A 26,301-nucleotide genomic window follows, 5' to 3' on the forward strand; every position below is an offset into this window, starting at 1 on the left:
ATAATGCTTGGTTCTGGAATTGATAAGGCATTTATTGGATATTGGTGTCATCACTTTTGCTTCATTCCATTCGTCCAGATAGAGCTCAAATATTTGGATCTAAAAGATCTCTAATAGATGCCATGCCCTTACAAGGCTGCTTTTGTGAGTGGCTGGAAAGAGAAAAATAATATATTTCAAACCCATTCTCAACCTCATTTGAAATAATCTAAGCGAATAAGAGTACTGATGTGATATGTTTAAATAGAAATTACACTATCTATTAGACAGTTGCATAGCTACTTGAATGACTTGGCATTTTACTGGAAGAGCATTGCTTTCAGTGACCAAGTTGTGGATGTGAATGTACATGTAAGAAGGTGGAACAGACAAAGCACAAGCCCCAAATTGGCATAAGGGACTTTCACAACTAAGGACCAAACCAATATATAGCAGACAGTTGGGGAGAGAGATGTATTACCAACATAGTATGAGCTATTTGAGTCTCAAAGGCCTCCAAACACTGCCATGGTAACAGGGCAAGAGAACAAATCACATCTGTGTTAAAAACAATGGAAATCTGGAAAAGTAAGGAATCCCAGCCCCCAAGAGGGAGAAAAGAAATCTTGAAGTAATAAACAGCCCCTGACAGCCAAAGGACCAGGGTAAAACCCAATCCTGTCCCTACACCTTCCTTTAAGCCTAAATAGGAACTTGGTTGTGGATTTTTACTAAGCTGAACCTTACTAACCCTACTGAACACTGAATAGATGGCCTTTGAAGTTTCTTTGATGAAAGCAAAAGGGGAAATAGGAAGTGTTAGGAAAGAAACTGGTTTGTGCTTTTGGAACCACATGGTACTTTTATTATACCTATGGACCTTGAACTCAGGAATCCATCATTCAATCATTGCTTCTGTCCCCAAAGCTTAGGCCTACCCCAACACTAATTCCAACTTCCATTTAGGTATTGGGACATTGATTTTCCCCAGGAGGTCAACATCTAGCAGATATTAGCTGGTGTCTGCCACTGAGACATTAAAAACTCTGGCTGATTAGACAGGTTGGACATACTTTGAACAGTTTTCCATGTTGACAGTGAGACCCACCTGCCACTTAGATGTCAAAGCTGAAGTTGTATGGTAAAAGCAGAAGATGTAGATGGTTATGTAATTATCTCTTAGACCAGGGGTCTGTAAACTGGCCCACATAACCTTTGTCCTGTGGCTTGTTTTTCCATTTTTTTAAAAGATTGTGAAGAAAAACAGAATACAGGACAGAGCTCAGATATGACCCCCAAAGCATATATTATTTACTCACTGGCTCTCTACAGAAAAAGTCCACTAACCTCTGTCCTAGACAAAGTTCCCATCAGTGATTTATACCTGTGACATATGGAGCAGGTTAGCTATAGCCTTATAAGAGACATATGTATTTTATGTAGATGTTCAGATTGGTTCTCTGAATAGATTCAAAATCTATGTTCTAATTTCTTAACAAACTTCTGACTTGTAGGCTGGGGAACAGGCATGTAGCTTTGAGACATAGCACCTGTTCAGGGGCTGTAATTTGTATGCCTATCGCTGCTGTAGAATAAGCCACATGGTTTCAGGCTTTTGCTTTTCCATCTGATCAGATCATACTATTAACAATACCGTGTGTGTCTATGTGTGTATGTGTGTGCGTGCGTGCGTGCACACATGTGCACATTTCTTCACAAATTTTTCTTATTTTACTCAGGGGCTTCCTGGTCAGAAAGGCTCTAAAGGTGAACCTGTCCTTGTCCAAGGTAGTCTCAAAGGAATGAAGGTAAGAGCCTTTAAGGCAGACAGCTGAGTAGGCTATAAGCTGAGTTCCCCCAGGATGGAGCACCATATCCAATGAAAACATTTCTGGAACTAGCATCTGCATCTCTATTTAAGGAACAGACCAAGCTGGATTTAAAAAGGATCTGGAACTTTTTGTGGTGGAAACATTGACAGAAATGTTTGCAACCATATTGTCAAAGAGATTTGCTTTGTCAGAGCAAGACCAAAAATAGGGGACAAATCAGCAAACAAACAGTGCACATGGGTGTCATTTTCCTTGACAGGCCAAGATATTTCCTGAAGGCAGATACCTTTGGTCTACTCCAGAATCCTTGATGTCTGAATACCTCGGTTTGAAGCCACGTGTGTCTCTACCCATCTTAGCATGGCCACCAGTCCAGGATCATAGTTCCGCCCTTTTCTCTATCTGCATACCAGCCCATCACCCTTGCTGGGCCCCTGGCTGTCTGCAAAAATTGTCCATCAGCTCTGTAGCTGGCTAGAAACTTTCATCTCTTCCTAGAATTGACAAGAACCTTCTGTATTCTTGTGGCTGTATTCTTGGTGTAGGCTGCCTAGTATCCTGTGGGCCTTCAGTAAATTCTGGTGCCAGAGGATCGACCCTAATCCCTTGCAGAGTGGGATAGGAGTCCATCATTTCCCTGGGAGCAGACAGGAACCTATTGTGTCCAATATGGGAGGGGAAGATGTACCCAAGCTCACTTAGCTGGAGTTGGTACCTTTCTGTCCTCTACCCATGCACAGAGCTGGAGATACTGGAAGTCTTCCAGCATCTCCAGCTCTTTAGAAGGCAGTGATGGGTGTACATAGCTGGGAAATGAAGAATGTACAGGGTTTGGGTTTTTGATGATAGTGGGAATGGCATGTTAGACTTGGAAAGGACTTTACTTTTATTTTTTATAAAGAAAAACTTTCTTTTCAGCATAAGAAGCACACAGAGCATATACAGTACACGCCAACAGAAGTTTAAAAAGTGCATTATGCATCTTTGACGGCCAAATTCACAGTACAAAAGATACTGCCTTTTAAATATATAATATTAAAAAACAAGAAGAAAAAATATAATAAAACTCATTGATTTAATAATGCAGCACCCTGGAACCTACCTGCAGCTTCTGAAAGCCAAAGGGCAGCCCATCTTGGGAAGCTCCTGATTGGGAGAGGGATGGCCTGTACCTGCATTTTGTTGCAAAGAGCTCGGGACACCAAAAGAGGAAAACGGGGTGGCCTAGGTGGTAATAAAAGCTCTACTGAAGAGGAGAACAATTGTGTGATGGGGGAATAGGAGAGCGACTGGGCTGTGGTCCAGAGAGGACCTCCTGATTCTCGAATTCATGTGGCTCATTTTACAGATAGAAAAACTGAGGTGGCCCGAGGCTCTGTGACTTGCTCACAGGCATAAGCCAGCTTCCCAAAAGAGCTAAAACCCAGGCAGTGCTCTTCCCAGGTTGCAGAGAGCTGGTTTTTTACTGTAAGCCAAGTCGGGTAAGACTAGCAGGTGTCCACATATGGCCATTGTTGTAGCAAACATTGATTAAGTGGTTTTGCAAAAAATCAAAGAGACCCTGGACCCAGTGGAACACAGTAATTTCCACAGGATGGTTATATTACAGATTCATATGGTGACTTAAGATGCTGCAAAGTAATTAAAACGTAATCAGAGACTATATGCTCTGTTGATTCTCCCTTGAAATGTCTGATTTGCATTGTATACATATGGGCACAGATTCTCTGGGGATGACGGCACACGGCAAGGTAGCTTTGCTTTCTTCCAAAAAGAGCAGGAAAATCACCAGCCCACAGAAGCAGTTTCTAATTGATAAGTTCCTAGCAAAGTTGGAAATTAATTAATTCAAGTAAAGAATGAAATCCTGTTCAATCAAGGTTATAATATTTTTCTTCTAGAGTCTAGATTTTTCTTAGAAAAAAAAAAGGAAATGGTTGGATATGTCTGATGCATGCATTATTTAAAACACAAGACCTTGACAGAGGAGGCTCAAGCTTCAGCCATGCATTTTTATACCGGTGCATCTTAGGTCAGTTATGTGTAAAATACCACAAACTTAATTTATTCATCTCTTCAATGTCCTGCCTTTGTCTGTTACTCAGGGGGAGCCTGGGCTGCCTGGACTGGATGGAATCACTGTAAGTTGTTACCTACGTGTTGAGCTCTCAGTGTTTGTCTGGTTAATAGTTACTGATAGCCCCTTTTCATTCCTCTCCATGGTGTTTGAAGGTCTTCGTAAACCTTCAAGGCAAATCCAGAGGGTTGGAGTAAAACCGATCACTCTATTGACATTTTCAAAATAAGAATGTACTGAAGGGATGGACTGTCCACCTCCAGTGACACGGCAGCAGGCTTTCAGACCTCTCGGCCAGGGACCTACATCTCTCCCGGGGATGTATCTGGAAGAATCTTGCCTTTCACTGCGCAAGCATTTGCTAAGTTTTCTGTGTGTTCAGAGGGCTACAGGTAAAACAAAAGAAGTGAAGCACTCTTCTTTTAAAAGGTATTCCATAGAGAAATTCCTTTTAGGGATTCAATAATAGTGAGTCCATGAAAGGCCATGAGTTGTAGTAATAAGAGCTTTGTTTTACCTTGACTTTCCACATTGTCACCACTTGCCTTTGAAGTAGCTTAAAAAAGGCCCCTTCTCTCTTCCTCTTTTCCTGTATCAGGCTTCCTTCTTTTCTTCTTCCATTCCAGAACAGATATTGAGCTCCTACCATCAGCAAAGGGCCATGAGTGATCTCTGAAACAATGCAGACATGGTCTCTGCACACACACGCGCACGCACACACACACACACACACACACACACAGAGCCACCTCCCACCCCCAGGATGTGAAAAACTAGTAGGAGTGTGGAGTAAAAATTCCACAACAGCATCAAAGAAAGGGATGCTGTCCACCTAAGGCTGCATCACTAAGAGAAGATAGCCTCTAAGAAAGGTGAGTGATATTTAGGCTGGCTGGCAATGGGAGGAAGCTTTCTTAGCAGAGAGAGTATGTGAGAAAAGGTGGGCAATAAGCAAGATCTGTGCAGGCACACTTGTAAACAGAGATGAATGAGGACCAAGAGCACAGAGGTCTCCTAAAGTGGAACGGCATTGGCTTAGATCGTGGGTTAACCACATTTGTGGAAGAACATCCAGTGTATTTGCTCCATAACTTCTCCTGGAGATGCATATCCCTGCCCTCAAAGATACAGTTTTTGTCTGCATATCCAGACATGTTAAATAAACCGCTTAGCTTTAGGGAGGGAGGGTTCATGGCTGGATAAGAGATTCATGATCAGTAAGGAGACCACGGGTTATTAGTTATTGTCAGAGCAATGTTCTACTCTCATATATTTCTAGGGAACCTGTGAACCCCTACTCTCTCTCCCTCCTAAGTCTTGATTTCACTTAATTTCTCCATCCTTCACCTAAGCACAATCACCTTATCACTTATCATTAAACTTATAACTTATCATTAAAACTAGGGAGCATACCATCTTTCCCCATACCATCTTTCTCTTCAGATTTCATTCTCTCACTTTTAATATTGCCATCATATAGTTCAAAATATTTTCTAGTTTTCCTTCTGATTTTTTTTTGACCCATGGGGATTGATGGTGGTTAATTTCCAAATATTTGGTGACTTTCCAGATATCTTTATGTTATTGGTTTCTAGTCTGATTTTATTGCAGTTAGAGAGTACCCTCTGGATAGTTCCATGCTTTAAATTTGTTGAGGTTTATTTTATGGCCCCACTTATGGAACTATCTTGGTGAATGTACCATATGTACTTGAAAAGAGTATGTATTGAGCTGGTTGAGGGTATAGTGATCTAAAAAATATGCATTAGGTCAAAGTAGTTAATCATGTGATTTGGATCTTCTGTTTCCTCACTTTTTTGTTCAGTTGTTCTATTAATTACTGAAGGAGGGATGTTCAAATCTCCATCTAGAATCGTGAACTTATCTATTTCTCCTTACAGTTCCATCAGTCTTTGCTTTGTGTGTTTTGAAGCTCGGCTATTAAGTGTATGCACATCAAAGATTGTTACATCTTCTTGATGAATTGAACTATATTTCTGTTACAAAGCACCCCCTCTTTATCCCTAGTAATATTCTTTGTCTTGAAGTCCACTTTATCTGATAGTGATATAACTGTTTTTTTTTTCTTTTTTAAGTTTTTGGCTTTTTCATAACTTTAATATGAAAGTTTTCAAATAGAGAGCAAAGTTGAACCAAGTTTTCAGTGAATAGCTGTACCATTAGTACTTTACCTGCTTTATCACACTTCCATCCATCAATCCATCTTAGTTTTGCTGCATTTCAAAGTTAACTGCAGACAATAATACTCCTACCCCTAAATGCTACAGCATGGCTATCATTAGCTAGACTTCAAAATTTGTTTACAGTTTTTCCTTTCCTGTAAAATTTACATATAATGAAATACACAAATCTTAAATGTGCATTTGCTGCATTCTGACAAATAAACATTTCCGTGTAATTCAACCCCTCCTAAGGTGTAGACCATTCCCATCACCTCAGAAACTCCACCCTGCAATGCAAGGGGTGTGGGTTTAATCCCTGGTCGAGGAGCTAAGATCCCACATACCTCATGGCCAAAAAACCAAAACGTAAAACAGAAGCAATGTTGGAACAAATTCAATAAAGACTTTAAAAATGGTCCATGTCAAAAAAATCTTGAAAAAAAAGAGAAAGTTCTCTCCTGCTCCTTCCCAGTCAACCCACATCAAAGGCAATCACTGTTCTGATTTTTTTTCTATCATAGATAAGGTTTTCCTATTCTAGAACTTCATACAGAGGGAATAATATGTATGTAGCCTTTGGGGTCTGGCTTCTTTCACTTAGAACAGAACTTTTGAGATTCATTCTCTTTGTTTAATATATCAATAATTTGTTACTTTCTATTGTTGAGTACTTATTCCACTATATAGATGTATTGGGTCTTTTAAATCAGTTATTCTATCACTGGACACCTGGGACATTTCCAATTTTTAAAAAGTTTTATTGAAGTATAGTTGATTTATGATGTATTAATTTCTACTGTATAGCAAAGTGACTCAGATATATATATATACACACACACACATACACATTCTTATTTCATATTTCTTTTCCATTATGGTTCGTCACAGGATGTTGAATATAGTTCCCAATGCTATACAGTAGGACCTGGTTGTTTATCCATCCTGTATATAACATTCTGCATCTCCTAATCCCAAACTCCCAGTCCATCCCTCCCCTACCCCCTCCTCCTTGGCAACCACAAGTTTGTTCTCTATATCTGTAAGTCTGTTTTTGTTTCATAGATGTGTTGATTTGCATTGTGTTTTAGATTCCACATATAAGCGATATCATATGGTATTTGTCTTCCTCTGTCTGACTTACTTCACTTAGTATGATAATCTCTAGGTCCATCCATGTTGCTGCAAATGGCATTATCTCATTTTTATGGCTGAGTAATATTCCATGATATTAATATGCCACAACTTCTTTATCCATTCATCTGACATTTCCACTTTTTAAGTATTCTAAATAAAGCTGCTATGAACATTCTAGTGTGATTCTTATGGGTATATTTTTCCTGAGAAACTGTCTTACTTCTTTGACTTTGGTAAAAACTTTCCTCTCTAGGGCCCACAAGGAACAGCTGGATCTCCAGGAGCTGTAGGACCCATAGGACCACCAGGATTGCAAGTAAGACTGGCCTAAATCTACCATGTGATCATAGCATTTGCATGAATGCTTTCCCCTGGATTAAAAGCCTGTGTAAATGTAGGCCTTCCTAGTGGAGAAAGGCAGTTTCCATTCTTGGAGGTTTAAGTGAAGCATGTTCTTATAAGGAGCTATTTGTAACCTTTATTTATCAGAATCTCTGACCATCTACTCTGGGCCTCCAAAGCCTCCTAGTCTAGCTCAACCTAAAGTATATCCCAAGGATGGCTAATACCCAGCATATCTATTGTGACCCTCCATTCCCCTCATCCATGATAGACATTGCTAATTAATCATACCACCAGCACCATCACCCACCCTGAGCACAGAAGCAACTTCAAAATCTTTCTCAGCACTTCACCTTGGAGAGCTCTTCCCACCTACCTATTTTCCATCACTGATTCTAGGAAGAACATAGCCAGTTATCTGTGTGGTACCCAGAAAGCCTCTCTCCAGTATGTGAAAACCCACCCCTGATTAGTTTGAATTACTTCCACCAAAACTCATCATTTAAAACTGTCGGGCCTACCTAATGGGAAGAATGACACATGAAGTCTTCATTACCTTAGCATGACTGTTATCAGGTCAATTGGGGAAATTTCAAAGGAGATGTTTAAAAAAAAGGAACTCTGGGGAGAAGGAGCTAGAATCTGCTACACCAAAGCAGGGCCACACCGCGCTGGTAGGGGACTTACCCTCAGTGACTCTCAACATGCCTAGGTTCTTTGGGGCTGAAACTAACAAGAGCTAACTCTTTCTTTTCTCTTTTAATCCAGGGTCCTCCTGGCCCCCCTGGTTTCCCTGGTCCTGATGTAAGTATACTTTGTCTTGGGTCACTTGACCTCCTACCACTAAGTACGCTAGTTTCCCCAGAGATATTTCTTGTCTTGTTAAACATACTCTGTTTTAAAAAAAAAAGACTGCATTCCAATTTAAATTCCTGGAGCTTATTTAGTAATTGATTTTGTTTTTCTTCCCTGCATCCCTGTGCCCCAGGGGAATATGGGGTTAGGTTTCCAAGGAGAGAAAGGAGTCAAGGTAAATAGATTTTGGAACATACACTGCTTTCCATGTGCTTCAAGAAGTGTCTCTAGTTGCACACGTGTGCCTGCTTGTGTTGGGGGCTTTGGATCTTTGCCTTGGAAAGTGAACATTTCCCATCCCTCATGAGTCCTCTGGTGGGTTTCCTTGAGGGTTGCATATGTACACATAGGCTCTTGTGGTCTTTTTCCTTCAAAATATTGTAGTCTTCCTGCTTCCTACTGTGAAGTGTACATGTCTGATGAACGTACTCTCTTGAAATATATTTTATCTTCCTTCCACCTGGGTATTTCCCTACTGATTTGTATTATATTGTGTTGTTTTCTCTTTCCTTTTGTCTGCTTCTCTTCTCTCCATCCTTCCTCCTTCTCCCCCTCCATCTCCCCCCTCTCTCCTTCTTAACCTTCGCTCATCATTCCCTTTTATTTTCCTTCCCTCATTCTCCTACTAATATTTCCCTCTATAGAAACTGTAAAGTCATTTAGGAGCCTCAAGGGAGACTGGGAGCTTGCCCTCCCCTTCCTTGGTGGCTGCCTCTTGTAGCTTGTTGGCTGCCACTGTCTTCAAGGAGCAATTCCAGTCTTCAGTGTTCCAACACAGACTTTACTGCCTCTGCTTGTGCTCTTGGCAAAGATTGGACCAGTTAGAGTCTGATCACTGTTGCCAAGAGGTTGCCATTCACCTTGCTCAAACCCCTTTTTGGCTTACTTCTAAACACCCTTTCATGCATGACCATGGAAACCGTGAACCTGCTGTTTCCTTTCATCCATCTCACTTCGTCCCTCTGCAGTGCTGGTACAGAATGCATTTGGTCAGGCTCATAATTCTTTTCACCTCTTGGGACTGGTAGTTTTGGTTCCTCATTGCTGCAAGGGTGAGGGTGAAGAGGCTAAAGTCATGGACAGTTTATCTGTGAAGTATATCTGGAGGACAAACCTACCCTCTGGAGAAATGGTCTGTGTGGTGTCTGCTTTGTTTAATGTTTCGTTTGATCTTACAGGGAGATGTTGGCCTGCCTGGTCCTGCAGGACCCCCACCATCTACTGGAGAACTGGAATTCATGGGATTTCCCAAAGGGAAGAAAGGATCCAAGGTAGTGAACATTTAAGAACAAGTTAATAAGCCTTTCCCTATTAATACTAGAGTTCAACTCTAATAACCAGACTATACTAAGATAGAAGGTTCTGGGTAATGGATTTTTGTTTGAAAGTGAAGATAAAACCTTCTTTGTTCTGTCCCTTGTGAAAATTTTATAGAGTCTGTTTTCTGGTATATGGTTATGAGTGTGCCTGGGTTTCTGAATAATCATTCAGGTGCTATTCTCTGTTTCAGTTTTGTAGATTCAGTTATCAAGATGCTAAATAACTTAAAACAAACATTAAATAGTTGAGTTTTTTTCCTCCTAACTACCAACTCTCTCAATACTTACGTTGTCCCCAACGTGCTATAACAGAACAATAGGGTATAATGGTTGCTCTTGAGTTATCCTCTTAAAGAAGCTATTTTCCCTCAGAACTTGACCCTGCATACAGGGTCACCCTGTCACCCTACTGTCAAGTGGCAGTAGATGCCCTACTTCACCTGATCTGAACTACCAAGGCTGAACCTGTTTAAGTGAGATATTTTATAATCTATATTTTGATATGAGTGTAGACCTGGTTGTATTTGAATGGCTGTTTCCTATTAATCTGTGCAGATATCTTTTAGTAACCTGCATTCCACTCCTTCCTGGGGATCCCTTTAGTTTTGTGATCGATTCTGTACCTGTGGTCAAGGGAAGTGTTTAGTCCCATTTCTTTGTGGAAGCAACAGCTCCAGGCATTCTCCAGGTTTACAGGAAGTAATCATTGTTTTGGGAACAGTTTGGGAGCACATGAAAAATTCCCTGCCTTCCTAACTATTCCCAAACCTTAAGGAGCCCCTTCAGGGTACTAATCGGTAAATTAGCATATTAAGGAAAGACAGATTAGAGTATTATGCAGCACTTTCCAAACTGTAATCATTACTCTTTTCCCAAAACCATTGATGTCTTTGCAGCCAGTAATTTGCTAGAGAAAATCGCACTTAACAGCTTCTTCCACTGGAAAGAAAACAGATGATCATCTTTTCTGCCTCCCAATTAACCTGGGCATTTGAGATTCTGTTTTGGATAGTTTTTTTTTCCCCTGCCATGGACTTTGGTCCTTTCCACACCACAAAAGGCTCCCTAAATTTAGACATCCTGGTGTAGTTACTAATTGTGGAGCCTGGGCAATCTGCATCAGCATCTCGCATCCCAAACATCCCTGTGGTTCCCCACTGCCCATCCAAGTAACTCAAGGGAGCCATCTCCTTTATGTTCACTGCTGCCTGCTGCTACTCACTGAGCTTTGGTTGATTTTCCAGGGTGAACCAGGGCCTCAGGGCTTCCCAGGAATAAGTGGTCCACCTGGTCTGCCGGTAAGTCTCCCTATTTGGTCAACATGTATTTGAGGATCTGATTGGACAACAGCTATACTAATAAAAAGCAAACAGAAATACTTTCCTCCTATGGTTATTGTAGAGAATTTAACCGTCTTCATTGTTAGAAGGCATTTAAGGACATGTTCTTGTTTTTCAAATCCATGGGGACATTAGGTTCTTCATATGACTATATAGCTTAGAGGATATTATCTCAAGCCCTAGAGTTGAAACAGACCTATAGGCTTGACTTCTGATTTCACCAGTTTCTGGCTATGTGACAAGTTTCTTAACTTTTCTAAGCCTCAGTTTCCTAACCTACCAAAAAAATGGGGACAATAATGGGGTGGTTACGAGGATTAAAGGAGATAATATGCATGAAGAGGACTTAATAAATGCCTGGCACTTATCAATTGTTCAGTAAATGGTAATGTTAGTGATCCTTTTTTCACTTTCCTAAATGCCCTTGTATCTTAGATTTTTTTACCCAACAAATGCTTTTTGAGGGCCCCTATATGCCAGGCCTTCTGCTGGACTCTGAAGCTCAAACAGTAAATAACAATCAGATAGGTACGAGTCCCTGACCTTGAGGAAAGTATATTCAAAGGGCAGAGGGGTAAGGGAGGGGAGAGAATTAACAAGTAAACAAATGAATGGAGAACAAGTTCCTATCGTGGTAAGTGATACATAGATGATAAAAAGGGGTCAAAGTGATGGAGTGTGGGTGGGGAATGGAATTGGTTACTTCGGACAGAGTGGTCAAGAAGGGCCTGTCTGAGGAGATGCTTATTATAAGGGAGTAAGTCATGTGGAAGTTTTGGAAGAGTGTTTCTGGCCAAGAGAACCACAGTGCCAAGACCCTGAGGAACAGCAAGAAGTAGGTGGGTGGAGAAGAGTGAGCAAGGCCAATAACCAGAAAAAGAGGCAGGAGCCAGATCATGGAGACTTTTGTAGGTCAAATGTGGCTTTTATGTTAAATGTAATGGGAAGCCATTGGAAGGCTCTGACTTGTATTTTTAAGAAGATCTCTCTTTGTGGTAGTGGGAAGTGGAGGGGGGTAATGGAAGATGGGGGCAAGGAGCGGGGGTCAGCAAACAGAGGCTACTGTGACAGTGCAGGTGAGAAATGGTGATGTCTTGGACTAAAATGGAAAATGGAAAGAAGTACATGAATTCAAAATGTAAAAAGTTGAAATTTCTTGTTCTAGAACATTTCAAACATATACAAAGTGAAGAGAATGGCATAATGATCCCCCTGTGTCCCCATCACCTGGCTTCAATAATTAGCAACTCATGGCCAATCTGAAGCCAGTAACAGACATAGCACTTCACCGCAAACACCTCAGTATTTCTAAGAGATAAGGACTTTTTAAAGACATCATGATGATTTCATCATCACTAATTAATTGTAATGACTTAACATTCATTATCAGAATTTGTATTCATGATTGTCTCATAAATATATTTTTTAATAATTACCTTGTTCGGAATCAGAATCGAAACAAGGTCAACACACTACATTTGCTTGATATATCTATTAAACCACACGATGAGTTCTGAAGGAGCTGATGAAATTTCCATGGATTGGGTGTCGGGGTTGGGAGAGAAATGGATAAATCAAAGATGACTAGGCCTGTCCCGGCTGGCTGGAAAAGTGAGAACAGAGGACTCCAGTGCTTCCCTGCAGTTCTTTGAAACACTTTGGGTCTCTCCTGGTGGCCAGAAAACCCAGCCAGTAGAGCCAGTGGCACAGGTGGCTTTCACGATGATGGCTACTACTCCATAGAGACACAGCAGCACAGAGAGCCATCTGTTCTATGGCTTTGATTTTAATCAACTCAGAATCTAATGAATCAGAAAGGGAAAGAATCCTGATGTTGGAGACAGGATACCTAGACTTCAGCCCCAACCCCAGGTCTGGGACTTTCTCTGAACCTTTCTGTATATATGTCACATGGCAATGGTCATCTCTCCTGTTTTGAGACCAACTCATGATGTACGTCAGGTTTCTTTGCAAAGTATAAACATGTGTTGTCCAATATAATAACCACCAGCCACAAACGCCTACCAGTCCCTTGAAACGTGGCTAGTTTGAAACAAGTTGTGCTGTAAGTATAAAACACACAACAGATTTCCAAACCTAGGTGTGAAAAAAATAAGAGAGAATATCTCATTTTTTAAACAATTTTTACTTCAGTGTTGAAACAATATTTATGATGTGCTGTGCTATGCGGTGGCAAGTTGCTTTAGTCATGTCCGACTCTTTAGGACCCTGTGGACCGTAGCCCACCTGGCTCCTCTGTCTGTGGGATTCTCCAGGCAAGAATACTGGAGTGGGTTGCTGTGCTCTCCTCCAGGGGATAGTCTCAACCCAGGGATGAAACCTGCATCTCTTACATCTCCTGCATCGGCAGGTAGTTTCTTTACCACTAGCGCCACCTGGGAAGCCCAATATTTATGACATATTTGATTAAATAAAACGTTGTTAAATTAATGTCACCTATTTGTTTTACTTTTTAATGAAACTACTAAACAATTGAAAATAACATAGTAGCTCACATTATCTTTTTATTGGACCACACAGATATAGAGTACTTTGCAAGTGGGTTGGGGGACCTTTACTTTGTGAGCATTTCACATAGATTCTAGTCACACACATCATCTCTGTGATGTAAGCAAGATGGACGGAGCTTATATCCCTGTACTGATGAGGAAACCATGGCCTGAAGAGGTAAAGAGTCTTGTCCAGAGTTATACAGCAAGTTATTAGCAGAACAGAGACTGAAATTCAGTTCTCTTGAATACTAGCCAGTTCCAGGCTTTTTCCTCATACCACACTGCCCCCTACAGTTCAGTTGGTTCTTGTCATGGTGGTGGTGGATTGTGTGATCTCTGCTGCTCTGCCATTCATTCACTGGCTCGCTCCTTCCTATCCCCTTCCCTGTTCTACCTCAGAGGAATTCCCCTTCTGCAAGTTCACCCCATTCCCTTTTGCCCTGTAAAAGAAAGACAGACTGACAGCAATCAACAGTGATAAATTGCAATGCCTTTTTAAGCTCAGCATTTCCAGTGTTTCACAGTGTGATCTGACAAATAGAAACCCCAGTTGACTGTAAAGACATCCAAGCTGGAAAAATACCTTTCTTTATATGGTACAGTGTTATTTTCAGAGAGTGGGAATCAAGAAACCAGAGTTCTCAGCCCACTTTGGCATGGATTTCACGTGCAACCCTGGCCAAATCCTGTAACTCCTTTGCTCCTAATATCTCTATCTGCTTAGTAGGGACATTCATAGGTACCTTCTTGCCTTCTGTCAAAAAAGTTGTAAGAAGAAAGGTGGTAACATGTTTCAGATACTCTGAACTTTTCGAAAGGAACACACTTCTCAAAGCCAGAACCCTCACATCAGCTTTCAGTTATCCACACTCATTGAGAAACAAGACAGCACTGAGGGTAGAAATCTCTAGAGAATCCAAAATGTTCCCTTCAACCGTTTGTTTTCTTTCCATTCTAGCCCAGATCTTTGCAGGAGCAACAAGTGGCCAACCTGACTGGTGTAGGCCTCCCCTTCTTTCCCTTGCCCTTTCTGCAGTGACCCAGCATCTCTGCTTTTGTGGCTCAGCCCCAGCTTCACACACTTCACCACACTGTCCCAGCAACAAACTCACACGTAGGCCACAGGTGCTCCTGTGGAGACTCTCAGTCATTTACCTCTGTGCCCTCCAAGGTGCCAGCAAACACAGGGTAAGGCAACATGGCAGATGGGGGAGAGAGAGAAGAAAACAAAATGGTCCATCCTGAGGTGATTGTTGGGTGGAGCTGAGGCAACTACTGGGCAGGTGGGAGTTCTCCTTCAGTGGAGCCCCAGGCTTTCCAGGCATTTCAGGTAGGTCTTTCAGAGGTGCAGCCCCAACTTGACAGACTTAAGCTAGGCCCCAGGCTCTGGTGCCCTGAGGGGGCAGTAGCACCAGTGTGACAGGATCAGAGCTGAGGAAGACTGACTTGTCTAACCTCTCAAGTTTCACATCTCAAGTCCTCCTGCAGTGCCAAGCTGAACAGATTCCTGTGGTTTAGCCTCCCAAAAATGACCCCTAAATATGATCACTCCCTGCCCTTCCCCTGTGGCCTTAGCCCCTTTTCAGACTTCAGCCTCCCTCCTGCCTTCCTCCCTGGTTGTGCAGATGGGCCTCGCCCTTCTCCATGGCCCTTATGGGGGCTGGGAGAGGAGCCTGGGCAGAGGGTGACCACCCTGGCAGCCTGCCTCTTGGGCCAGCAGGTCTCTGAGGACCCAGAGCCGGTGTCTTTCACTCCACAGTGGGGCCTGACACCCCCTGGTTGCAGCCTAGTGTTTGCAGTTCACCTTTTTCTCATACCACGCTCCTCATCCTGCCGACCCCCCTCAACTCCTGGCCATGTGATTGAAGTTGAGTTTGTACAGAGCCACTAATATCCTTGAACCAAAAATACCAGGAGACCAAGGCCCTAGAGAGCAGACCTGTAAACAGCTAAGCTAGTTGTCTAATGAGGCGTTCTTGGCCATGGCTGAGAAGAGGTATGGGAGCAGTGGGTGCAAGTCAGGTCATGACGAGCACTGGCTGGGACAGGGCCGGGGCCCAGGACATCTTGCTAGAACAGCTTGTTCAGCAGGGCCTTGTATGGGGCCTCCATGTGCTGGGAGACAAGCTGAGTCTACAACCCAATATCTTGCCAAGTCATCTATGTTTTATTGGCTTTAACCCACACACACAAATTGCTTTATAATTTTTTTTTTCCTTTTTAAACATTGTGTGTATTTATTTTTGTTCACATTCTAGCTCAAGCTCTCAGACCCTCTCTCTGAGAAAGCAAGAGTCCAGAGGCTCCTTCTGCTTTCTGAAGAAGGACAAGGCCCTTTTGTCTTTACAACTATGGACAAGATAGGTGGGGGCTGTGAGATGGTTCCTGGACATTCTTCCCCTCACCCTTTTGAACACTTTTGTTCCCTGGGTCACTGTTCTATTTAATTCAACAAATATGTATCGGACCACCTTGTGTGTGTTCAGCCTACAGTAACATGCCTTGGAGGAGACAGAAGTGAATGTGATATAGACCTTTTGCTCATAGACTTTCATCTAGAACCCATTTTGGTGCTTGAAGAGTGGGGGCAGCTTGGGCTGCCATGGGCTTCCCTGGTGGTACAGAGGGTAAAGCATCTGCCTGCAATGTGGGACACCTGGGTTCTATCCCCGGGTCGGGAAGATCCCCTGGAGAAGGAAATGGCAACCCACTCCAGTACTCTTGCCTGGAAAATTCCAGGCTGCCATAGCTTCCTTCCATAGGCCAGGGAAGCCTCCATGAAGTGTTTGACTTCAGACGCCAGTAGACACATGCCACCAGGGGGCACCATGCCTTGGTGTCCAATTTGAGCTGCAGAACTAAGATTTCAAAGAAGTTTGCATTCAGTTTGACCCACAAGCCATTCAAATAGAAATTCTATTCAGCATGAGGGCTGAGCTATTTGACTCCTAACTGTAGATGTAGAAAAGAGAAAAGATAAGTAGGAACCAAAGCCTGCTTTGAATTGGATCCTTAACAGACATGCACTCCTCACCTCAACAACCACAATGACAAGAAAAACAACTCACATTAAAAAAAAAAAAAAAAAAAAAACTTGGGCCTAGAAAGCTAAGGGCTATCCAAGCAACTGTACCCATGGGAATGCTGTTAGTATAAAAGAAGAAGGAAAAACTATTCTACAAATGGGTTTGGAGCAGTGCTTTTTACAACCAGCTGAGCCAGATCACATCAAGAGGACAACAGGACGTGTGCCATAACATTTAGTGTCTTTCACAAGCTTCCTTGTGAGAAGATTTCACTGTCTTCTTTACTCTCTTAATAGGCCTAAATGCTATTTTACAAAATCTATGCTCCAGAAAGTCCAATTTTAAACACTGACAACAAAGTCACTCAATTACGTTTGTCGTGAAATACTTTATCCACTTTAGCAATGAATTCTTCCATATCTCAGGCATATGCTTGCCCTAGACCCAGAGGGGAGGAAGTGCTCCCATTCACTCTGCTTTTGGGATTTCTGCTTGTCCCTTGAAGATCCTCAAGTCATGTTCACGACTGCATGCCCTCATCTCCTGTGAGCAGGGCAGGAGGGGTTGGTGACCATCTTGCAGTCCCTCTGGGAGTGTTCCTAAGGCCTGCAAGGCTCTAGACCATGACTAGATAGAAATGAGCTTCCGAGGTGGCTCAGTGGTAAGGAATCCACCTGTCAATGCAGGAGACCTGGGTTCAATCCCTGGGTCGGGAAGATCCCCTGGAGGAGGAAATGGCAACCCACTCCAGTGTCCTAGGCTAGGCCTGGAGAATTCCATGGACAGAGAAGCCTGGCAGGCTACAGTCCATGGGGTCACAGAGAGTCAGACATGGCTGAGTGACTAACACTTTCACTTTGGATGGAGCCAGGAGACCTATGGGGAAATCAATGTTATAACCTGTGGTTTCTTTTTTCCTTTAGGGATTTGGAATTGCTGGAGAAAAAGGAGAAAAGGGAATTCCTGGTTTGCCAGGACCTAGGGTATGAACGTGGAATATTGCTTGCCTGGATCTATGAAGTCAACTGGTCCATTTTCTTTCTTGTTTGCATCTTTCTATTATATAACCTGATGTACTCCTAAGCTTCTCTTATTTCTCTTTCTCAACCCTCAGGCAGGTCCCTAAGTCCTCTTCCTCTTCTCTGCCCCACTCCCTTGACTTAGTGGTTCCCTTGAATAAGGAATGATGTACCTTCTACACCAGGGGCTCCTCAGCCCATTTACTCTCTTTTTGTCCTCACATATAATTATCTTCTGGGCTAAAGAATGATGTGAATGATGTGAATGTTTTCCATCCTATCCTGGGAGGGGCAATTTGCAGGAATGCAAGAGAGAGGCCCAAGTGCAATTTTTATAGAACAGAAACCAGCCTGGGAAGTTCTAGAACATAGTGAATTTGAAGTCAATTATTTCCAATAATAATCTCACTTCAAGTGGAGAACTAACTGTTAGCCTGATTCCTAGCTTCAGGCACTTGGGTCTCAGCTTGTAAACAACTGGCCAACCTTCACCTTAAAGAAGCAACATTTCAGAGAATTAATTCATTGTGTTTTTAGCTTGGTCACGAAGCTTGTTAAGAGTCTTGAGTATTCAGCAATGTTCATCCATTAGGCTGCCATTTCTTTCTCCACTCTCCTCTTCTCCCTTGTCTTGAAAACATATAATCATCAACAAAGAATGCATTTGGGGTGAGAGACAAGAGGCCCTCCCACAATCTATTTAAAAATCTCATGACTTGGAACTAATGCAGACTAAGTATAATACTACCCAGCCCTTCTACCAAATTCCACCTACTACTTAAAATGTTTCCATTTATTTAGCTCTTTAAAAATTCTCTGTGCCTCTATTCAGCCTGATGGATTAGTGCATAGAAAGAAGTCATTAAGCCAAGTCTAGGAACATTCTCTTACCTGATTTTAGGGGCTGCTAAATCCTGAACTCAGTGGGAGAGCTTTGTTATGTAAGTCTAGTGGCTTTGTCTACTGTGGGCTATTAATCTTTCTAAGGTACCTCTATTCTCTTTACAGGGTCCCATGGGTTTAGAAGGAGTCCAAGGCCCTCCAGGGAGTCAGGTATTTTGGCTAATATCATTAAAGTCTCAGTGTATAACATCCTGACCAGAAGACTCTCCTACTTTATTTAACATGACCATCGATCCAAAGGGAAACACCGCTTATAATGCAAATTGTCTGCCTCTATTTGCTTGATAGAATCTCAGCCACTCACTTCTTTTGTTTTTACCCAAGAAGATGAGTGTGCAGTAAGTTCGGTGCCATAATGCAGTCATACATCTTTAACACGATATCAGGGCCAAGCCAGCTTATATTCATCTCTAGCCGTGTGGTCTTTGTACCCACTAACATGCAAGTTGGCTACCTAGCACCATAATTGCTTCCTGAAATATTTTATGGCTTCCAGAGTCAGGTACAATCCATGCATGTTCTGGAATGCCAGCCAAAATCCCTGTGCCATTTGTCCTGGACTAATCCAAAAACCAACGTCTCTTATGCTCTTAGACACTCAATTTAGTTGTAACTATGTTTCTTTCACAGGGCAGGAAGGGGTCTTCAGGTTTCCCTGGGCTTAATGGATTCCCAGGAATTAAGGTAAGGCTGGTGGGAGGTGAAAATCCAGGATTGGGAAGATGGAAGGGTAAGGAATTAGTATAAATGCTATTTTGTCCATTTGGGCTGCTATAACAAAATATCACAGACTGGGTGGCTTATAAACAAGAGAAATTTATTCCTCATAGTTCTGGAGGCTGGAAATCTGACATCAGAGTGCCAGTATGGTTGAGTTCTGGTGACAGTCCTCTTCTGGCTTGCAAACTGCCTACTTGTAACAGTGTCCTCAAGGTGGAAGGGACAAGCTAGCTCCTAATGGTGGGAGCTCTGCCCTCATGACCTAGTCACTTCCCAAAGTCCTCACCACCTAATATTTATCACCTTGGGCATTCGGTTTTCAACATGAGTTTTCAGGAGACACAAACATTTAGATCATAGCACATGCCTACATAATGAGATGGGGTATTTTTTAGTGTTTTGATATTTTAGATGTCACCCATTTTACCCCAAATGCATGCAAGCTACTTTGAACACACAAAGTTGATGACCATTCCTTAGACACGACTTGATCAGTGGTAGACGAAAAAGTGGCGGTCACGGTGTGGGAGCAAATCCATCCGTACAAGGAGAAATATTCTATTCTTGATATCATTTAGAATGAGCAACTTTGGGGTTTTGTTATCATTCTTAAATTCTTTCAGACAATGCACCCCCCTTACTGCCTGAACCTGGGGCAAGTGGCTCCTGCCACCCCACCCTGGATATGCCACTTTATCCAATTCTGGTACCTGAGTCCCTCTTTTGAGAAAAGTAGGACTCTTTTAATTTCTTCAGCTTGATGTCATCCAATAACAAGGGCAGTGACAGTAGCAGAGTTTCAAGCCTGCCGAACATGGGAAAGAAAGTTAAAACTCTGTTCCCTCCTCAGCACCTCTTGAATATAGCCATCTTGTCTCTTCCTGCAATATGTTTCCCAGGTTCAAAAGCAGATTGTCCTGGAGTCAGGTTGCAACATAAATCAGGACCCCTTGTCCTCGACAGATTTGCAGTTGAGTGTCAGGCCTCTGGCCTGCCTTGTGTCACCTTCCTCTTAAATTTATTGGACTTTGAAATTAACCTATGGACAAATTGGCCCTCAAAATAAGGGGTTACAGAAAGAGGAATCTTTCATTGTCTTGGGGAATGGTTTTGAGGGAACATGATCTTAGGTGATGAGGTCACAGAAATATTTGTGTTTAATGTATTTAATCTTTGCAGGGTGAAAAAGGTGGCATTGGCCTGCCAGGTCCAGATATTTTCATCGATACAGATGGTGCTGTGATCTCAGGTGCAACTTTTCATTGAGTTGAGTGAGAAAAAGCAGAAAGTTGAATTTTATATCCCCTGTAATTATTTAAAGGATACTGTGTCAGTCATTGGATTGCTGCTAAACCCAACATCCACAAGGGCCATTCATGGATCCTGAACTTGGGGAATGAATTGAATTCCAGTGTTTTAGGCAAACAAACCAATACCCATTAATCCATGTTTGTGTTAGGTCACCAGTCTGGGATTTGCATTGGCCTGGGTCTCGATTAGCTAAAAATGGTTCTCCTAGTGATGCTTAGGAAAGGATTCACATCCTCTCAGCTAGGGTAACTTCAGCCTGATGCAATGGGACACACAGAATCTCATGTATGTCATGCTTGAGCCTGACAATTTCACAGGAAGTGGGAAAGTATCTTTGGCTAGGGGAACAAGTGGTCAACAGTGCTCAGTAGTATGACACTTTGGAAGTTTTTCTTTACCTCTCATTGTTGTAGTTACTATATGTGTCCAATTCTTCCTTTTGGCTTCTCCAGAGATCCAGATGCTCAACCAAAAGCTTCTGCTATAGTATCTGTCCACTCGGATCTCCTAACTAATCCCTCTCCTTACATCCTCTCAGGCCCATGCCCTGTCTGGTAAACTCATTAAAGCTGAGGTGTTGGTGGTTGACAGTGGCTTCCTATGTTCCACAACCAAGAAACCTGTGTATACTTGAAGGGTACACCTCAACACCTTAACCCAAATGGTAGAGGTTTGAGGCATGACAGAAGATTACTAGTGAGAACCTTCCTAGTACTTGTCAGATCTTACCATGGAAGGCAAGCCCTAACCAGTCCAGTTCTGAACACTAGGAGACCCTTAGTTCAAATAGGCCCATCATCACATGAGCACATTAGCATCTGGGAGACCTGTAAAGGGCAAGAAAGGCACTTCCAACCTGAGAACATCTCCTTGCAACTCTTTTGAGGCATTTTGTGACATTTGTGGGCTTCCTTTGGTTTGCTTACTGCTTTTTTTTTCTTTGCAATGCCAGGTTATCCTGGAGACCCTGGTATGCCAGGCCTCCCAGGCCTTAAAGGAGATGAAGGCATACAGGGCCTACCTGGCCCTCCTGGCGCCCCTGGATTACCAGCTTTACCAGGTGAAACAAACCAACCCACCCCCTGCACAGATTAGTCCTCTATATCCACTCTGGCTCTCAGCATCCCCTGCTATACCTCTGGTCTGGGGACTTAGTTAACCAAAGTCAAAAGAAAGGTATAAAAAAAATAAATAAAAAATTTTAAAAAAATAAAAAAATTTAAAAAAATTTAAAAAATAATTTAAAAAATTAAAAAAAAAATAAAAATAAAAATAAATAAAAAATAAATTAAAAAAAAAAAAAAAAGAAAGGTAGACCTAGTCAGTAAGCTCCCCACTGTGAGTGCAAGGACAAATGTACTCAAGGCCTGGGTAAGCAGCATTCCTTTGGCCTTGATAATGTACCATAGATAGACAGGCCATCAGTGAGGCCTAGACCATCAGTGAGGAAGCCTGGGTTAGACTGCGGCAGCCCTGTCACTCTTCTGTGGATGTGCCATTGCAGCTGATGCTTGCCAGAAGAAGCTAACAAAAGCCTAGAGGAAAATTTGTACCCAGACCTTCACTGTGTGCTTAACCCAGGCAGTAAATGGCCCTGGGATCCTGTGGATGACACCCTTGAAACAGTCACTGGAGGCACACACTCATAAGTCACTCTATTAGCAGTAAAAAGAGAAAGGGCATCCCAGAGTCTGGGAGGCACTGATGTCCCGAATATAAAGCCAGACATTACTTTTAAAAACAGCAGTTTCTAAATTCCTCAGAGATGGGCCTCTGTAAGGATACCTGTGCTTTTAAAACATCCCCTTGTGGGACTTCTTGGCAGTCCAGTGGTTAAGACTCCATGCTTCCAATGCAGGGGGCACGGTTCAATCCCTGGTTGGGGAACTAAGATCCCACATGCCACATGGCACAGCCAAAAAATAAAAATTAAAAAAAAAAAGCCCCTTGGAGGAGGTACAGCTGATCCCAGCACCAAGGTGGAAAAAATCTAGAAATGGGGGGCTGGAGTCCCAGTTTTCTCTCTCAGGTTTGCCACTGAGAACTTCTAGGCCCTTGACCATGTTTCTGTACATCTTTGGGCCTCTGTTTCCCAGGAGGTTAGGCTAGATGATTCCTAGGGACCCTTTTAACTTAGCTGCAGGAGAGAGGCAAATGCTTTCCCAAACTCTTCCTTGGAGTTAGTGTCTAACATATGGCACCAATTGGACTCCTTAAAGAGGAGGCTGATGTGACTAACATTTTTGTGTGGGCTTATCCTTCCAGGTGGCCCCGGTGCTCTGGGGCCCAAGGGAGCTCTAGGCCTGAAGGGGGAACGAGGAAACCCTGGCCGCACCACAACGGGGGCAACTGGTCTCCCTGGCAGAGATGGTTTGCCAGGCCTCCCAGGCCTATCAGGCCCACCTGGTAAGTTGTTTCTCCCTTTGGTCTTGAGATCCGTGTGTGATCCAGACTGTAGAACAGCCCTGATTTTTGAGGGAGGCAGCATTTCACAGGTTAGGGACCATAGCAATCAGAGTGTTCATCAAGGAAGATGAGCGAGGGCCATCTCAGTGACCAGACACTCCCTAATGCCTTCCGACTTCTGTAGTCATTTCATTTAGCCCCTCACTGTTCTCAACCCCTAAGTCTGTGGACTGGTAGTTCTCGAAGGAGCAGAATTGGCTCTTTTAAGCTTTCCCTGGTCCTCAGGGCTCCAGCAGGATGGGCTGAAAGCTCAAGAAATTAGAAACCAAGCCTGGATCTTCATGTCTCTGTGTGCTCAGTCGTGTCCAGCTGTTTGCGACCCCATGGACTGGGGCCCACCAGGCTCCTCTGTCCATGGGATTTCCCAGGCAAGAATACTGGAGTGGGTTGTCATTACCTCCTCCAGGGGATCTTCATAGATGGCTGCTGAAAGCCTCCACAGGGCTTATTCTTCTTAAGTCATCAGAGGATGAAACTCTAGATTCTAAGAAAAAAGGCTAGAAATACACCCTGCATGTTTCTTTGTAACCTACATCCCCTGACCGCTGCAGCTCGCCCCCATCTCCTCTTTTGTCATAAGAGGACTTCCTGGGATAGACACAGGGATGTCTGAGTTGCTGAAGCTGCCTTGCTTATTTCCACGTCCCCACTATCTAGTCCAGTGCCTGGAACATAGTGAATGTCCTGTAACTAGTAGAAGTAGAGTGAATTGAGCCAATAGAGTTGGGAAATTGCTACAGACTTTGGGTCCCTGTCTTGGGTTTTTTGGGGGGAGGGTATCTCTGTTTTGATAACTGATGCTCCAGGATTCTTGGTGACTGAGCTGCTGTGCATGAGCCCAGGTTCTTGTAAGTTGCCAAGCTTTTATGTTCCTTCTTCCTGAAGGTGCAGCATCTGAGACGGGAACCCTACAGAGCACAGAACCAGGATTGCCGGGACTCCGAGGGGAACAAGGTCCAAAAGGACACGTAGGCCTCAAAGGAATGAAAGGTGATCTTTGTCTGCTTAGGTTTCTTTGTTCCCCAAACTCCTTGGAGAAGGCCCCCTGGGAAGGAGCCAACCAACAGCCTTGGGAATCCAAACAGGAGCAACCTTGGATCTTGATGTGATTATAAGATTGTCAAAAGTGCTATGTTTGGAGCTCTAAGACTGAGGCTGGCGATTGAGGTTGCACAGGACAAAGTGGCCCCTAGGCCATTCTTCCTGCTCCTCCACCTGTAGAAGCTATTCTGCATATCCGGTAACCCCTCTCAGTTTGCAAGGCCAAGGCAGGAAGTCACTTATCATTACCTTCAGCCTGCAGGAAAGGTCAAGACCTGAACCTCTGAAAAAGCCAGCTGGCTCCAGGAAAACAACTCCAGTCCCCACTGATGCTGAAGGACTGACTGATTGCCCCAGCCTTCAGCTGTCCCGCACACTCCATCTTCCTGCTGTCTTTCGGTCATTCCTCTGTTTCATACTCTAAGGGGCAGATGCTAAAGTGTAAATAAATCAATTTATAATAGTTGCAGCCCAGGGCAAGGTGGAGGAAGAGGTGAAAGTGTCAACAGTTGCTGAAGAGAGTTTTGGAGATGACCTGGGGGATTCAGGTACCAAGATCTCTTCTCAAAGGAATTCACAGCTCTCCTCAGCCTCAGAGTGGTTTTCACTCACTCCTCTCCTTTTTCATTGCCCTATCATAAAATGGCACTACCTAAGTATAGGAGCTCATTCGGACATTTTTTAAAGCTCCATCTCTACTTTTTAGACACAGGGAAGACTGCTGGGGGCAAAGGATATTAAATTACAAGTCTTGACCTAGGGTGCCAATTTTGGTTTTTCCCTGACTCACTGCCGAGCTAGTATGCTTCTTGATACCATTCTCATACTTAAAAACAGGGCCAATTCTAATGCCTCTCCTTCTATATTCCCATGGTGCCAGAAGGTTTTCTTTCTCTAAGTCTGGAATGATGATAGTAATTCTCAACTGGTTCACTAGACATGAGAATCACCATGGGGAGGTGACAAAAATTAGATTCTTGGATCTGGCCACCTGAGAGTCTGATTGATTAGTCCTGGAGTGAGGCCCAGCAAGTTGTCTTGTAAACAAGCATCCCAGGTGATTCAAACTCAGGTTGGAGGTCCATGGATTATTTGGAGAAGAGATTATTTGGAGAAGAGATTGTCCTTTCAGAGTTTCAGTGACTATCAAGTGATTATTAATTTTCTAAAAGTAGGAGGAGGCCCTTTGGGATCTTAGGGAAACTCAGAGTCACCTATGTTGGCCCAAAATCTCTTTTCTTAGACCATAAGCACAGATGGTCTAGGTGGCTGGGCCACAGTGCTAGTGACTCTGTGCTATCTCTTCAAAGATGCTTTGCTAAACTCTCTATCATTAATTTCTTTGGTATTGTCTCTGTGTACAAAAGACATTTTGGTGAATAGAACCTTCAATTAGCTTGGATTCCAGACTCTCAGCTGATTAGTATAGGTCAGTGGTTCTCAACTCTGATGGCACATTAGACTGGGCTCTACCTTAGATGAATGAAATCCAAATCACTAACACAGATGTACTTTGATCAAGAGTGAAGCTAGTTCATTCATGTCTGTTCTCTGCAGGCCTTCAATGGAGTTGTTCAAGTCACAAATTCCAACTGGCGGGTCTTCCTTCTTCTTGTAAAGATGGCCCACTTAGTTTAATGTTGTCTTTTTTTAATTTTTCCTCCAGGGGACCCAGGTTTTTGTGCTTGTGATGGTGGTGTCCCCAACATGGGGCCACCTGGGGAGCCAGGCCTGCCTGGGCCACCAGGACTTCTGGGCCTTCCAGGTCTTAAAGGAACCAAAGGTGATCCAGGCTCTGGGGGTGCACAGGGCCCATCAGGGGATCCAGTAAGTCTTACCAAACTTGGCCTTGAGGAAGCAAATGGGAGCTTGTCAATTGTCCCTCACTCCTCAACGAGCACTTTATTAAAACACATAAAAGAAAGATGGGGATAAAGCAGACTTCAGGATTTTGATCTGTAATGTGAAGAAATCTGTTTAGCTATCTTGAAAGTCCCTTTCTGCTTTAACCTACTTGTGATCCCTCCCTTCCTCTCTCCCTTCCTTTCACAAAATAACTTACAATTGACCCACACTGTGTCAGACCTTGAAAATAAAATTTGAATTAAGGCAAAGTTCCCATCCTCAAAGATTTCAAAACTTAGAAAGGGTAAGAAAATAAATGGGCAATGATAATCCAAGGTGGTGACATAATCCAGTGTCCATTTTTTGTGCCAAAATGTACCCAAAGACTTGTTTTAG

At 43.0% G+C, this 26,301-nt stretch overlaps 1 protein-coding gene across 2 annotated transcripts in view; it reads left to right on the forward strand.

The window, feature by feature from the left end:
• Positions 1–26,301, forward strand: part of COL4A6 (collagen type IV alpha 6 chain) — a 314,375-nt gene that overhangs the window by 255,611 nt on the left and 32,463 nt on the right. For both annotated transcript variants that reach the window (XM_043457815.1, XM_043457816.1), the window contains exons 7-21: positions 1,719–1,787; positions 3,917–3,952; positions 7,459–7,521; positions 8,316–8,351; positions 8,536–8,577; positions 9,581–9,673; positions 10,966–11,019; positions 17,524–17,583; positions 18,628–18,672; positions 19,153–19,206; positions 20,422–20,491; positions 21,506–21,613; positions 22,819–22,959; positions 23,905–24,009; positions 25,727–25,887. In XM_043457815.1, the coding sequence (XP_043313750.1) occupies positions 1,719–1,787; positions 3,917–3,952; positions 7,459–7,521; positions 8,316–8,351; positions 8,536–8,577; positions 9,581–9,673; positions 10,966–11,019; positions 17,524–17,583; positions 18,628–18,672; positions 19,153–19,206; positions 20,422–20,491; positions 21,506–21,613; positions 22,819–22,959; positions 23,905–24,009; positions 25,727–25,887 (1,137 nt within the window). The remainder of the gene's footprint in view (positions 1–1,718; positions 1,788–3,916; positions 3,953–7,458; positions 7,522–8,315; positions 8,352–8,535; positions 8,578–9,580; positions 9,674–10,965; positions 11,020–17,523; positions 17,584–18,627; positions 18,673–19,152; positions 19,207–20,421; positions 20,492–21,505; positions 21,614–22,818; positions 22,960–23,904; positions 24,010–25,726; positions 25,888–26,301) is intronic.

The sequence above is a fragment of the Cervus canadensis genome, chromosome X, assembly GCF_019320065.1.
Source record: "Cervus canadensis isolate Bull #8, Minnesota chromosome X, ASM1932006v1, whole genome shotgun sequence".
NCBI classification, from domain to species: domain Eukaryota; kingdom Metazoa; phylum Chordata; class Mammalia; order Artiodactyla; family Cervidae; genus Cervus; species Cervus canadensis.